Source organism: Podarcis filfolensis (assembly GCF_964270895.1).
Source record: "Podarcis filfolensis genome assembly, chromosome: Z".
Taxonomy (NCBI): domain Eukaryota; kingdom Metazoa; phylum Chordata; class Lepidosauria; order Squamata; family Lacertidae; genus Podarcis; species Podarcis filfolensis.
In genome coordinates, this window is record NC_139617.1 from 40,363,894 (window position 1) to 40,379,313 (window position 15,420).

At 42.5% G+C, this 15,420-nt stretch overlaps 2 protein-coding genes across 3 annotated transcripts in view; one reads left to right on the top strand and one right to left on the bottom strand.

Moving 5' to 3' along the window:
* Nucleotides 1–7,779, bottom strand: part of CNTRL (centriolin) — a 63,019-nt gene extending 55,240 nt beyond the window's left edge. The window contains exons 1-3 of the mRNA XM_083597116.1: nt 7,357–7,779; nt 7,053–7,088; nt 1,377–1,632 (exon numbers count right to left, since the gene is read on the bottom strand). Of these exons, the coding sequence (XP_083453242.1) occupies nt 1,377–1,527 (151 nt within the window). The 5' untranslated portion in view covers nt 1,528–1,632; nt 7,053–7,088; nt 7,357–7,779. The remainder of the gene's footprint in view (nt 1–1,376; nt 1,633–7,052; nt 7,089–7,356) is intronic.
* A 4,285-nt stretch (nt 7,780–12,064) lies between these two features.
* The window catches only part of C5 (complement C5), a 70,597-nt gene continuing 67,241 nt past the window's right edge, over nt 12,065–15,420 (top strand). For both annotated transcript variants that reach the window (XM_083597136.1, XM_083597137.1), the window contains exon 1: nt 12,065–12,431. In XM_083597136.1, the coding sequence (XP_083453262.1) occupies nt 12,367–12,431 (65 nt within the window). In that variant the 5' untranslated portion in view covers nt 12,065–12,366. The remainder of the gene's footprint in view (nt 12,432–15,420) is intronic.

The following is a 15,420-nucleotide window of genomic DNA, read 5'->3' on the forward strand; positions in this document are numbered from 1 at the left end:
TGCCATTTGTCCCCTTTGCTTTCCATTATCATGTCTCTTTACAATAGGAGTGCCTAACATGTAGCCCTCCAGATATCATTAGACTCCGATTCCTACTAGCCCCAGCTAGTATGGTCAAAAGTCAGGGGTGATAGTAGCTGCAGGGCAAAACATCTGGAGGGCCACAGGTTCTCCATCCCTGTTTTAAAAGTTCAGTAATTGTCTTTTCAAAGAAGGGTATTATCTTTCAATAATTCTTTTTCTATTTTTTATGGTTCCTTTCATTTCCCCTCACTTCTTCTCCCGAACATCTCTTACTTTAAAGGCATTCTTAAAAATTACTTTTCCATGAAACCTTTTGGCCTAATGCTTAGATTTTTCTCCCAACTGAAACCAAGCAGGCATACCCTGACAGAACACTTATCCCAACATGAACATACCCAGATCCTATGTTCCAAAGCTGCCAGTCTTTGTCTTTGGCCTAGAATGCCCCCTTTCAGAGCTTTCTGTGAATTATTGCTGGTGGGAAAACTGCTGCCTGCAGCTTACCACCCACATGGGTGCAGCTAAGTTCTCCACCATGGCAAGTCCAGAGTTCCAAATAATACAGCAAGATAAAAGAAACTAATCTAACAAAAACAAAAATAGAGAAAGTCATCTCTCAAAGGTAGCTCTTAACTCTTGTCTCACACAGAAAGTGGTGGACCCTCCCACCTCTTTCCTTTCTTCTCCCAGTCACTCACTCAGGGTCCTTCCACCAACCATGTTCTTCTCAGTGTGCCCTGCCTGGTGCTGACTTCAACAACTTTTTGCTGCTACATTAAAACATGCCATAGTTTTGGGCAAGGTGTGCTGGGACAACTGAAAAGCTCCTCTCCTGTGTCACCAACCTCTGACCTTCTTTTGGATGGGGCACATGGAGAAGGACCTCCGGTTCTGAACAAAAGAACTCTCTAGTGGGCCCTCTGGCACCTCTAAACACACTCAGCTGCACCTGCCTGAGAACATGTTGTGCTCTTATTATCTACAAAATGCTCTAAATAGATATTAGTTTCTGGAATGCTCTTCCTAGGGAGCATCACCTGGTGCCTTCTGTCGATGTCATTTTCATGTCAGGTGAAACAAGGCATTGTGTTATTTCCTGTCTTTAACTCTTTTTTTCCTGTGTTCTTATTATATGAAATTTTATCTTGGTATTACTGTTTTTATTTTATAATTTGTTGAGGTGCCTGGAAATACCGTGCTCTATAGTGGAATACATAGTTATCAAACAATCAAGAAATAAAAGCTAGTTCAAAAGCCATATTCTATTGTTCCCCCACCAAAATAAAATCCGGGCATATGTCTAGATCTAAATGTCAAAAATGTATAGTTTAAAATGCTATTAACTACTATACCTTGTCCAATTGAAGATTCAGAGGGAATTCCTGTATCACTTTCTTCAGGTGCATTTCCTTGATGCCTTTTCCCCTTTGTCAGATAAGTAGCTGGAATACCTCGTCTGCTCAATGGAGATGGTGACCTGCTGCTTGAACTCACAGTAGACATTGGACTCCGGGTTCGAGATGAAGACAACAGTCTCTTTCTAAGCAGTGCTCTTTGTGGCTGACCTTTCCTTATTGCACAGAATGCTGCATAGTATTAGGTGAAAAGCTACAAGCAGACAAACACAAGATCCTCTTTAAATCGTTTCCAAGGGCATAAAAATATTCATATAGCTGCTCAAATGTAATCTACAGATCTTAATTATTGGTTATGTTAAATGAACATTAAAGAAACTTTCTTTCAGAGCTTTTACAACTCTCATTCTTCATCCTTATTTTTAACTGTTCTTTCAAAAAGTGAAACTCAAAGTGACTTACAAAATGAACTTTAAAAATGAGGATAAACCAAAAAATAATAAGGAAAGCCACTAGTGCACACGTCCCTCAGTGCAACTTGCCTAGGCAGCCAGAGCTAACTCAAATTTCATGCCTTCTATCTTTGCTTACTTACCACGTCCTCAGTTTGCTTTCAGGAAGCTGTGGTTTCCCACCCCACCCCCACTAGTGCAGAAACACTTTAGCTTATATGAACAGTTTCTGTTAGAGTTGTAGGATAAGAAAACCAGCCAAAGAAGCAAACTACCTTAGAGATTCCTCCACCTACAACTACTTTCTTGAGGAAGAGTATTGTCAGTTGCCTGCCTATTACAGTTATAAACATGAATGGCAAACATCAGGCCTGTTTTCTCCTTAACTGTTTCAGCAAAATGGGAGGCAAACAGATGACAAATGGTAAACACACACACACACATATACACCAGAGAACAAACAACTAAAACTGAGATTTGTAGGATGGAAGTCTACACCTGAGAGTGTTTTGTGCCCAGCATGTGTGTCCCTCTGTGTGTATTATATGTAATACCCTGTGTTACATAACACATTGCCTTCCCAAGAATACCTAAAGGCAGTTCAAACTGTTTCTGTTGCTAAAGCACATCTACTATCTGCCATCTCATTTGGACAGTAACAAAAAGCAGATCACAACATTAATTTTAGTTCACTTGATATATAAAGCATGCACCTTTTGATGACTCATATGGTCTCTGCTGTAGGCTCTTCAAAGCAACCAGTCATATTGCCCAAAGCTAACTTAAAACTAAGGCCATTGTTTATTAAACTGCTACGCTAAGGTACTTCTCCCTAACATTCTCTGCTGCTATGAGTCTGCAGAAGGAAAGGAAAGTACACTTTAACCTCTGCCACCAGTCAGGGATCCAATGGCCAGGGAAGACCATACCTCTTGTCTCCTAGGAAGCAGGTAAGGCAAAAGGTAAATGACCTCTGGACGGTTAGGTTCAGTCAAAGGCGACTATGGGGTGTGGCGCTCATCTCACTTAAGACCAAGAAAGCCAGTGTTTGTCCATAGACTGCTTTCTGGGTCATGTGGCCAGCATGACTAAACCACTTCTGGTGCAACAGAACACCATGACGGAAGCCAGAGTATACAGAAATGCTGTTTCCCTTCCCATGGCAGAGGTACCTATTTATCTACTTGCACTGGTATGCTTTTGAACTGCTAGGTTGGACAGAGCAACAGGAGCTCACCCTGTCGTGCAGATTTGAACTACCAACCTTCTGATCAGCAAGCCCAAGATGCTCAGTGGTTTAGACATAAGTGCCACCCGTGTCCCCTCTCCTAGGAAGCACATCATGGCAAAAGAGAAATGAATGTGGCCCAATTCATTGGCTGCAGAAGGAGAAGTGGCACAGAGCTTGCTTCTGTCCTCTCTGGCAGAAATAACACTCAGCTCCAACTGCCAGTTGCCCTGAGTGTGCACAGCCAATTGGTCTCTGCCAAATGCTTCTTATTTGTGTGAATGTAAAGGCAGGGAGGCTCAGTTTTCCAGATCAAATACAGCAGGGATGTCCAACTCCATAGATTGACCAGGAACACCCCGGGATCAACCAGTAGATCACTATTGACCTGTTGGACATGCCTGAAATACAGTATTAATGCTGAGAGAACAAGAACATCAAGAACTGGTGTCTAAATTTGCTTCTTTCCTTTCCCCTACCCATTCTTTTTCATACATGTCTATTAGATTGTGAGTCTGCAGCAGGACTGAATTATCTTTTAATCTCTCTGCAACACTTGCGAACAATGGGTTCTTTATAAGGTAAGAATAGCACATTTATTATTTTAACTAGCTTCTTAAACACTTGTATAACTAACAAAACTAACATTGTGAGGCTGAGATGAAAAAGAAAATTCAAAAAAAGAGTATTTTTTTGGGTTTTAGCCAATGCTAATCCCACTCAGTGCAGAACTATTGAAAATAATGGACAAAAGTAACTTAGATGCATTAATTTCAATGGGTTTACTCTGAGTAGCAGTGCTATTTTTCTAGAAAAAGAGATGCTGGAACTTACAATGAACACCTCCCTTGTTCTCTTAGAATGGCAAAGGTGCTCACCTGAGAGGTGCAAGAACTGTGTTCTGGCAACTTCCGGCTGAAAAAAAAGCCCTGCTGAGTAGAGCTCGGTTGACAAAAACCCTTTTGTCATACATGCTCTATTTATTTCACCTAGATTTTAATACTCATAATCCTACATATCCTGCAAACAGCTTCATTGATTTGTTTAATCTGCCCACATATTATCTTTCTTTCATCTTCACTTTTTCTTTCCTAGCTATTTAACATTGTGGTTGGTGGTTAAATACTTCAGACTCATTTGATGCTGTTCTTTATCCTTGTTTACTGAAAGCATCATTAAAAGACACATCACTCAGAGTAGCTTATTTTATAAGAGCTGTCTTTTTGATGATGCTTTATAAAACAAGCCAATGTAACTTCAGACAGAACTTTGTTTTCATATCCATATGATGTTGGACAACAATCACCATATTGTACATCACAATCCCACACACTCCTAGAAGTAGATTGTCTCCAAAATATGGAAGACATGAAACGCTCAAAGCAGAGAGGTTGAAGAAGCTGGGAAACATAAACAGCCTCCCCCAACAATGTGGCACTTGAAAGAAGGGCAGATTATTTATTACATCTTTATCCCAATCATTCTTCAAGAAGCATTGGGCCACATGTGATACAAAGGCATTTCCTAGAGGAAGCTTTTTTTGGAGTGTGTGTGAGTAGGATTTGCAGTGGCCCAAAGCTTATTTGGGGCTGCACACCTCCAGTTCTTTATTCATTTATATGTGTATTATTAGCATAGGGGTGCTATGTTTAACAGCATCTTGTATCAAAACACTGTTGGACTGGACATGATGTTATTGTGCTTCATACAGGGCAGTTTCCCTCTTGTAGTGCATGTTTTCACTTATTCTGGGGTGGGAAATCCCCAGTTTTTCATTCATGTGTGGCATGAATGAAATATTAAATATTAAAGTCCCTTGTGCAAAAACAACACTTTTAAACAGAGAAAATGCTGTTGCTTCTGGTCATTGTGATGTATGAAATAGGGTAGCCCTGTGATTATATTGGTGTGCAGAACAAGTACCTTATTGAGGCAGCTTATTTACTATCCTTAAAAAGAACTGCTTCTTTTAATCATGCTGCTCTATTTAAATTTTTTACATAAGAAATTGGGAACTAGACACCAGCCTCAAGCTCTTAGCATGCTGTCTGTTCACCAATGAAACGTCTGTCATGAAAGGCTTGCAATCCTATACTCGCATATTGACAATAAATTTCTTGCACTCCATGGTTCTTACTCCTGAATAGACATGCACTGTAGATTGCATTGGAGATTCTTAACTGTGCTATACTATACTCAGGTAAACCTGAATCAGTTCAGCGGGAGCTTTAGTTCATTCTCCCCTGTGGGTGGGGTTCCTCATCTTTTCTGGATTACCAAGAAAGTTGGGTAGAAAATAGGGCTGCTGTTGCTTGAATTTGTTGTTTTAATTTGCTACATTAGTGTGCATTATTATTGCATTTCATTTATGAATAGCTTCCCATGAAACACCTTGAAGAAAGTAACAATAAAAACACCAATAATAAATCAACAGTAAAAACAATTTCAAATCCAAGACAGACACAGACTGGGATAAAAATCTCTACTTTAAAGGATTTTTTAAAAAGGAAGGTCATTATAATATTTTTCTATTATTATTATTATTATTTATCATCATCATTTATTTATTTAGCAGGACATAGAAACAGTGGTATAGGATAATCATATTTAAATTGCACTGATATGCAATGAAATTATTATGATTATTTTTTAAAAAGAAGACTGACATGTAATGCGAGTATTTTTTATTATGAACATTATTTTTAAATTGCACTTCTCTCTTTCTTACTACAGTCTTACTACAGTCATACCTTGGCTCCTGAACTCATTGGTACTCGGACCTTTTGGCTCCCAAATGCTGCAAACCTGTGAGTGTTCCGGTTTGCAAACATTCTTTGGAACCCAAATGTCCGACAGGGCTTCCGCGGCTTCAAATTGGCTGCAGGAGTTTCCTGCAGCCAATCGGAAGCTGCGCTTTGGTTTCTGAATGTTTTGAAGTTCCGTTCAACTTCCAAGGTACGACTGTATTCTGTTTGCAACCCTGGAAGACATGTAGTGTGCTTTATTTTAAAGGATTTGGTTGTATTCAGCTAAGTTCTACACTGAGGACACCCACTGAAAATAACAGATCTAAGTAAGTTATGCTCATTATTTTCAGTAGGTCTGTTTTCTCAGTAGGAACTATTATTATTGATTTATTAATCACCTTATAAATCACCATCTTAAGGCAATTTACAGATAAAACAATTATAACCAGGTACACTTAAAACAGAAGGGACGCAGGTGGCGCTGTGGGTTAAACCACAGAGCCTAGGACTTGCCGATCAGAAGGTCGGTGGTTTGAATCCCCACAACGGGATGAGCTCCCGTTGCTCGGTCCCTGCTCCTGCCAACCTAGCAGTTCGAAAGCACGTCAAAGTGCAAGTAGATAAATAGGTACCGCTCTAGTGGGAAGGTAAACGGCGTTTCTGAGCGCTGCTCTGGTTCGCCAAAAGCGGCTTAGTCATCCTGGCCACATGACCCGGAAGCTGTACGCCGGCTCCCTCGGCCAATAAAGTGAGATGAGTGCCGCAACCCCAGAGTCGGCCACGACTGGACCTAATGGTCAGGAGTCCCTTTACCTTTACTTACACTTAAAACAAAAACGAAACCTTAACAAATGAACACTCGTAGTAATACTTGTCATCGCATATGTGACAAGTGCACACAACCGGAGCTTCTTTCTGTTTAAAAAGGAAAGGTCAGAGCTTATTTCGTTCCTTTTCTTCCTCTGGCCCCACCCCCCTGAAACTACTCTTACCATTCACCCTGTTAAAACATAAATTTATGCTGAAGGTGTGTGGGATAGAAATTATTTATTTATTATTTATCAAAGTTGCCCGTTGTTTATTATTGATTAATTAACTGAGGAGCACAGGGCGATTTGCAGTATAATGATCCTGCCCGCGGCAACCCTAAACCACTTACAACCAGACAGACAATAAAGCCCACTTAGATACATTAAAACCATGAGGAAAGAGAAACACATTAAAAAAAAACATCCCATCCACTTACTTCTAAAAGTCAACAGAAAGCCAAATAATCAAATATCTAGAGAGAGAGAGAGAGAGAAAATAAACTAATCCTTCCTCCTTCCCTTAACCTGTGTGGGGGCCCTGAGGTCCGACACCCCAAACACCTCCCCAAAGAGAGCAAGTAAGGGCGACCCGACTCCTCCTTTCCCCTTGGATGCGCTGAAGGGACGAAGCCACTCAACGGCAGCCGCCCAACGGCCAATTCCCGCCTGCGTTCCCTGAGGGCGCCGCTTTGATTACTCCCGTCGCCATGGCAACCCCTCAGGGCGCGGGCCGAGCCTCACCGTCACGGCTGACATCGAGGGCTTGCTGGGGAGCCGCGGCCGGGCTCGCTCGTGGCCCGGCTCGCTTTTATATATATGTCTTCTCAACCGTCTTCCCCTTTCCTTCTTCCCTCCAGTTTTGAGACTTGATGGAAATTAAACAGGAAGGCGGCGGCTCAGCGCTCGCCGGTGAGGATTTGCCTCACGCTGACAAGCGGATCCTTTTAACAGCCCGGCGACGCCATCTTTGATGGCTTGAAAAGGAGAGAGATGGTTGGAGCGCGGGGGCGGGGCTTCCCGCAGTGACACGCCCCGCCCCGCCCCCCTCGCTGTCTCTTTTTAACTGTTCTTCGTCCAGATTTAGGTCGTTGGGCGCTTTCCCGCCTTTTATTGTCAATGTGCCCGCCTACTGTTTCCGCGTCTCTTACTATGGCTCTTATAACTAACTAGCCCCATCTAGAGGCGAGTCTTGTTGAGTTAAATGGGGCTGCAATGTTGGATCCACTTACTTTGGAGTAAGCCCCATTTAACTCAATAGGAGTTACCTCAGAGGAGGCTTGTATATAGGCTGGCACTGTTGTTTTGTTTATTTGTATTTATTTCAACACGCGGGTGGCGCTGTGGCAATAAAGCGAGATGAGTGCCGCAACCCCAGAGTTGTTCGCGACTGGACTTAACTGTCAGGGGTCCTTTACCTTTACCTATTTATTTCAACACACGTATAAGGGGCGAAGCCGCCGAAGGCTGCTTGCAAAATGCAGACCCTCTGTTTGGGAAAAGTGTTGTACAGAACATGTTCTCTCTCTCGATATTTGATTATATATAACACATTAGTTTTTAATGTTTGATGTCTTACTGTGTTTTAATTTGTCGGAAGTAGCCCAGCGTGGCTGAGGCAACCCAGTTAGATGAGCAGCATATAAATTATTATTATTATTTACCTATTTCCCCCCTGAAACAACACATGTGAGGGAATATGGTATTTCAGATAGCTTGGACCTAAGTCATATGGACCTAAGTCATAAGTCTTAGGCCAACTATGTAGCTGTTCATGCAACTTAAAAATCACATTTGTCTTTTTTTGCAGTCTCATCACTCTGCAATCTCATGTTCAGCTTGTGATGAACTATAAATACTCATTCTGAAGGAAGGGGTGGTGCCTAAGGGTCTAATTTATAGTGAAAGGCTAAAGGACGGGCAAGAGAGGAGATGTTGGAAATTCTAAAATGTCCTGAAATTCAGTACACTACTACATTTCCTTTAAAGCCAGTAAGAACATCCCATAAAAATATAAAAAAACATAGCTATGCCAAACAAAGGCAGAACCATGCTACCCTTCAAATTATGGGCCAAAGTTAAGGGCCATGGGAAAATAAAACTATTTACCTGGTGCCTAAAGACGGATTAAGACGGCACCAAGTGTGCCTCACTGGAAAGGGCCCACCACTGAAAAGGCCAGATCTTGTGCTTTCACACTCTGAACTTCCTATGGGGCAGATGAAGAAGGGCCTCAGATGGATGATTGCAGGGTCCAGGTTGGCTCATGTGGAGAGAGTTCCCTATTTTTTAATCTATGCATTAATAATCAGCAACAGAAATTAATTGCTGTAACAAGTAATTAGGTTCTGTGATAATACTGATTTGTAAGTAAGCATATATAGTTATTATTTATTACTTACAAGGGTGCATACATCAGGCTACTCCATCTAGGCACTGAGCAGGCTGAGACCTGTTTAACTTCAGCAATGTGGTTGCCACATGAAGGCCTTTTATAATATTTTAACTAAGATTTATATATTGTAATGTTTTAGGCATGAATTTGGTAATATTATTGGTTATGAAAAGTATTTTCTTTTTTAGTTTGCATTTTGGAAAACATGTATATAAATGTGTTTACAGTGTTATGTATTGTTTTTTGTTTCTTTTCCTTTTCTTGTAAAATGCAATAAAAATTAATAAATAAAGAAGCTTGAGGTTAATTTTTTTTTAAAGGCCTTTCAGAGCCTACACTTAGGCCATATCGAACAACAGGGCGATAATCACAACAACAGTGAAGGAGATCCGTATTGTGTGCAGCAGTGCTGGTGGTGGGAGGATGCCACTGTTTTTGCTTACCTCACAAGCTACCTCTGGTTTCTGGAATGCAGTATGCTGAAAATGGGCCTGAAGGATTTCACACAACAAATTTTTGTGGTGGTTCCATGCTGCAACATTTTGTTGCACTTTGTAGCAGTATATTATCAAATACAGTATTGTTCACAATAGATCTCCCATTCCTGAGTATGGTGTCCCATGTGTTTGGATTTTCTTTCTTCCACATAATATTTTTCTAACCTGTGAGGGAGCCCCAAGAAAGCTAGGATGACTCCCCTCTTTGCACATGACAAGGGATAACTTTCTTACTTTTCACATGGGAGGGAGGAATGACCTCCTGCTAAGTGTGAAGGGTATGGGTATGATTTCATTGGTCAATGATTTCTTTTGCAAACAGTCTTTCCTGTAAACGTTGGTTAAAGTATTTGTTTAAACTTGCAAAATCTTGCATAACATCTGTTTTCCTAGGACATTCCACTTAGCGTGCACAAATCAAAGACAGACATCTACAGAGGCACATGTCTACACAGTTATACTATATTTAAAAAAGCGGAAGACAGCAAGCTTACAATACCAACTTTGTTCTTACACTAAAAGTCTAACATCCACAAAATGAAGGCAAGTGCAAAATTGCTGCTGGGGTGGGTGGGTATGGCCATACAATCTTAGAATTAAGGGAAAGGGTCCCTCTGTTCAGCTCATATCACAGTCCATGGTTCTTTCAAACAAAAACTCACTCCGAGTTTATTCACAAGCTTTATTTAGATGCTCAGACAACATACGTTTAAAGCACATGGCTCCCCCAAAGAATCCTGGGAACTGCACTTTACCTCTCATGGAGTTACCATTCCCAGCATCCTTAACAAACTACAGTTCCCAGGATTCTTTAGGGGGAATCACATGCTCTAACTGTATGGTGTGTACACAGCCTGGCATGTTAGTGTGTCCTAGATACTGCACACAGTGTGGCAATAATGGCTCTAGGTTTTACTGGAAGTAAGGTTCCAGCATCAATATATAGGCAGTAGTAAGGAATCTTTTTTTGATCAAACTGCGGGAGGCAGTGGAAGACAGGAGTGCCTGGCGTGCTCTGGTCCATGGGGTCACGAAGAGTTGGACACGACTAAACGACTAAACAAAGGAATCTTTTTGGACGTGGGTGGCACTGTTGGTTACACCACAGAGCCTAGGGCTTGCCGATCAGAAGGTTGGCGGTCCAAATCCCTGCGACGGGGTGAGCTCCCGTTGTTCGGTCCCTGCTCCTGCTAACGTAGCAGTTCGAAAGCATATCAAAGTGCAAGTAGATAAATAGGTACCTCTCTGGCGGGAAGGTAAACGGCATTTCCGTGTGCTGCTCTGGTTTGCCAGAAGCAGCTTAGTCATGCTGGCCACATGACCTGGAAGCTGTACGCTGGCTCCCTCGCCCAGTAAAGTGAGATGAGCGCCGCAACCCCAGAGTCGTCCGCGACTAGACCTAATGGTCAGGGGCTCCTTTACCTTTACCTTTAAGGAATCTTTTTAATCCCAGAGGCCACATTCTCTCACTGCAGGCAACCTTCTGGATATGTACATGTCAGTGCTGAATGAGATCGGAAACAAAAGTGGGTGAGGGTAGATGTAAAAGCGAGCAGAACAATGGATATGATTCTTATCTTTATATGGTAGGGTATTTTCCAGCCATGCTGAAGCCAGAAGTTTCTACACATACTCACCAGCATACAGTCAAGTAAGAGGCATAATGACACTTCAAAGACACATTCCAGCCAGGCAAAAGCAATTAAGAAGGGTCTGGAACAGGCTGTGGTGAGGTGATATGGGCTGATGAAAGTGGTTGTGGCTGGAAACAGTTCCAGGGGCCTGATAGCTACCGGTAAGTGTGGAGGGCTGCATTTGATCTGCAGGCTTAAAGCCCCAGTTCTCCTTTTGATGGATTGAGAAATGAAATAAGGAGTTACAGATAGGTAGCCGTGTTGGTCTGCCATAGTCAAAACAAATTTTTTTTTTCTTCGAGTAGCACCTTAAAGACCAACTAAGTTAGTTCTTGGTATGAGCTTTCGTGTGCATGCACACTTCTTCAGATATCTTCAGAAAGCTCATACCAAGAACTAACTTAGTTGGTCTTTAAGGTGCTACTCGAAGAAAAATTTTTTTTTTTGTTTTGAAATAAGGAGGTTATCAAAGTGGCTTTCCTAGTTTTAAATAAACAAGCAAATTCTAAAAAGTCATATACATAAAATAACAATGAATAAAAGATGTTAAGCAACTGTGTTGTTGTTTTAAAAAAACATGTTTAGTGTTTTTAAAAACATATGTTTAGTGTGGTACTATTAGACAGTTCAATAATTGTGTAATCTTTATTTATACAGTGAGTTTATCCTGAGACATATTTTCTAACTTTTAAAAAACACAGTTGACAACTATTAGACAGTTCAATAATTGTGTAATCTTTATTTATCTTTATTTATACAGTGAGTTTATCCTGAGACATATTTTCTAACTTTTAAAAAACGCAGTTGCCTCAACATCAAGCTAGACATAGAAAAGATAAACCAAAATGAAGCATCATGTTCCAGCCAATCTCTGCAAACCTTTCAAAAGAGGAAGGTCTTGCATTACTTCCTAAAAGGTTTGTATTCTCTGGGGAGGAAGGAGTGTCTCCCTCGACAATATCTTCCTCTGTATGCACAAGATTAAAGACATACAGAAATGAAATCTCCGAATTAGGTGCTCCTGTTTGACCCAGCCAACTTATTTTTTTTTCTGGAATAGAGAAGGGGAATTTTTCTGTGATGAAATGAAAATCCTCTTCAGATACCAGAGATCTGATGAATGATTAACTTAGAGAAATTTTGCTAGCAAATTCCATTTACAGACTTGCAGGCAACCAGAACACCAAAAGGCTTGTCTCCCCATCAGTCTCAGCTGCTCAGGGCAAACATGAATCTGCTTGGTATTTTCTTATTTCTGGCCTTTTGTGGAAGAGGTTTGACTCAGGAGCAAACGTAAGTAAGGGTTGCTTGTGTCTGTTGTTGTGTTAAAATGGGGCAGATGCAGAATGGGGCTGTCGGGTTGCTAACTATGACAAGATTGCAAAGAATTCTCCAAGAGTATTGCTGGATTCCATTTACTATTGCTGATGCAAAAGTGGTGCTTTTGATTTTGGAAGCCTTAGGTAATATGGACCCTTTGCACTTCAAAAAGCCTCTTCTTCCATAGCTTTGTACTGATAGTATAAGGCCAACAGTAGGTGGTCAGACGCGGGTGGCGCTGTGGGTTAAACCACAGAGCCTAGGACTTGCTGATCGGAAAGTCGGCGGTTCGAATCTCCACGACAGGGTGAGCTCCAGTTGCTCGGTCCCTGCTCCTGCCCACCTAGCCGTTCGAAAGCACATCAAAGTGCAAGTAGATAAATAGGTACCACTCTAGCGGGAAGGTAAACGGCATTTCTGTGCTCTGCTCTGGTTCGCCAGAAGCGGCTTAGTCATGCTGGCCACATGACCCGGAAGCTGTACGCCGGCTCCCTCGGCCAATAAAGCAAGATGAGCACTGCAACCCCAGAGTCGGTCACGACTGGACCTAATGGTCAGGGGTCCCTTTACCTTTACCTTTAGGTGGTCAGAGCCAATGGTTGAAAGCAACAAGGCAGGCAGATGGGGGCTGGCTGAGAACAGGCTGAAGGTAGTGCGGCAGTACCCCATTTGTCCTTATGGACTAGTCTCCGCTGCTGCTGCTGGCATCACCTGAGACCCTGCCTCAGGTAAGCAGCACCTTTTGAGTGGTAGCACCCTCATTCCTGAGCTCCTTGCCCAAATATGCCCACCAACTAGCCTGTCATGGTACAAAAAGGCATTTGGAGATGTGACGCTCAAATTATATGCAGTTCTGAGTCCTGGGTAGTTTACTCCTTGCTTGTTTTCTCTTCAGCTGCTTTCTCATCAGACCTCCCTCTCCCTCTCAAGATGCTTCCCCTCCCAGCAGGGGAACAACTTTAGGGTCTTTTTTTCCCAGAGGTGGAGAATCCTTTTCCCCACACAGGGCCACATATCCTCATGAGCAACCTTCTGGGTGTCAGAGGCAGAAAAGTGGATGGAGTAATATATGCAATGCTTATGTTTATACTATTGTTTGTTTGTTTGTTTTATTTAATTATTAATTAATTTGTATTCTACCCTTCCTCCCAAAAGAAGCCAGGCTGGCAAACACATACACAACTTAAAACAAAGACAGAAATATTTTAAAACAGTTAAAACATTTTAAAAACAATTATAATTTAAAACATCTAAAAGCAGTTTACGGTAACAAACATTCTCCGAAATAGTGTTTCCAGGGTTGCCAGGATCAGGATTATTTGGTTTGCAATTCCCTGGGTGAACAGCAATGTTTTCAAACTCCTCCTGAAAGTTATTAATGATGGAGACAGATGCACCTCATCAGGGAGAGCAGTCTACAAATGGGGGGGGGGCCACCACAGAAAAGGCCTGTCAGGGATCAGGGCCTACCAGAAAAGGCCTGTCAGGGATCAGGGCCAACCAATAAGGCCATACCTGCGAATTGTAGGATTTGAGATAGTTGGTAGAGGGGAAGTCACCCTTTTAAGTATTTGGGTCCCAAGCCAATTAGGGTTTTAGAGCTCCCATTGCTTGGTCCCAGCTCCTGCCCACCTAGCAGTTCGAAAGCACGTCAAAGTGCAAGTAGATAAATAGGTACTGCTCCGGCGGGAAGGTAAACGGCATTTCCATGCGCTGTTCTGGTTCGCCAGAAGCGGCTTAGTCATGCTGGCCACATGACCCGGAAGCTGTACGCCAGCTCCCTCGGCCAATAAAGCGAGATGAGAGCCACAACCCCAGAGTCAGACACGACTGGACCTAATGGTCAGGGGTCCCTTTACCTTTAACTAACACCTTGCATTGTGCCTGGTAGCTCATGCGCAGCCAGTGCAGTGCATTCAGGACAGTGTCACGTGGTCCCATAAGGCTGCTCCACTTATCAATCTAGCATCTGCATTCTGCAGTAGCTGCAGTCTCTGGACCATCTTTAAGGGCAGCACCACACAGTCCAAGTGGGAGTTCACAGGAGTATGGACAACTGACCCTGGGCATAAGCACTCTTAACTGCAGAAGCAATTTGAGAATTGAGTGGCAGCTGGAATCCAAGAGCAGCCTCAGACCACAACCCTGATTCTCCAGGGGTGATTCAATCCCTCCCTACAGTCCAGGCTACATTCCAGCAAGACGAAACTCAGATCTTCACGCAGGCAAGCAAACTAGGCTGTGCCAACGCCATATCTTTAAAGCACCGCCCCCCCTGAAAAACCCCATGGGAAGTGTACTTTACCCCCTTCAAAGCTACAGTTTCCTGCACCCATAACAAACAACGGTTCACAGGATTCTTTTTTTGGGGGGGGGTGTATGTGCTTTTAAAGGTATGGTGCATACTGAACCACAAAGGCATTGTTGCAGCTGAAGTCAATTAAATGCATGGAGCAATGCCAGTGATGGCCGAGGGAGAAGGCGTGACCTGGATAGTGTCGCAAGGGCCAGATAGAGTGGTCTGGAGGGGCCACATCCATCCCTAAGGCCTGAAGTTCCCCATCTCTACTACATCTGGGGCTGGGAAAAACAGTAGCTGGAGAGAAAATAGTTAAGAACCCATCTGCACAATATGTTCTCCTTTCTTTGGGTGGGGGGGGGGGAGTTGCTTCAGTCAGCCTTCACAGTTATGTTCATTTTCCTTTTAACCAACCTCAGGCAGGGGAAACCTGCACAGGACTCTATGTCACTTGTATTTTCAGCTGTGTTTTCAGATACTCTTTCGACCCCCCTGTGACATTTTAATATTGCTGTCAGACTGGTTCTGTTTGTCTTATTTATTTAAATGATTACGGGCTGACGGTGTTGTTTACGTGATTTGTGTAATTCACCTTGAGGGCTCCTTTCATGCCAAAAGCCAGGTAAGAAAGAATAATAAAGAGGATAAGGTCAGATACACAGT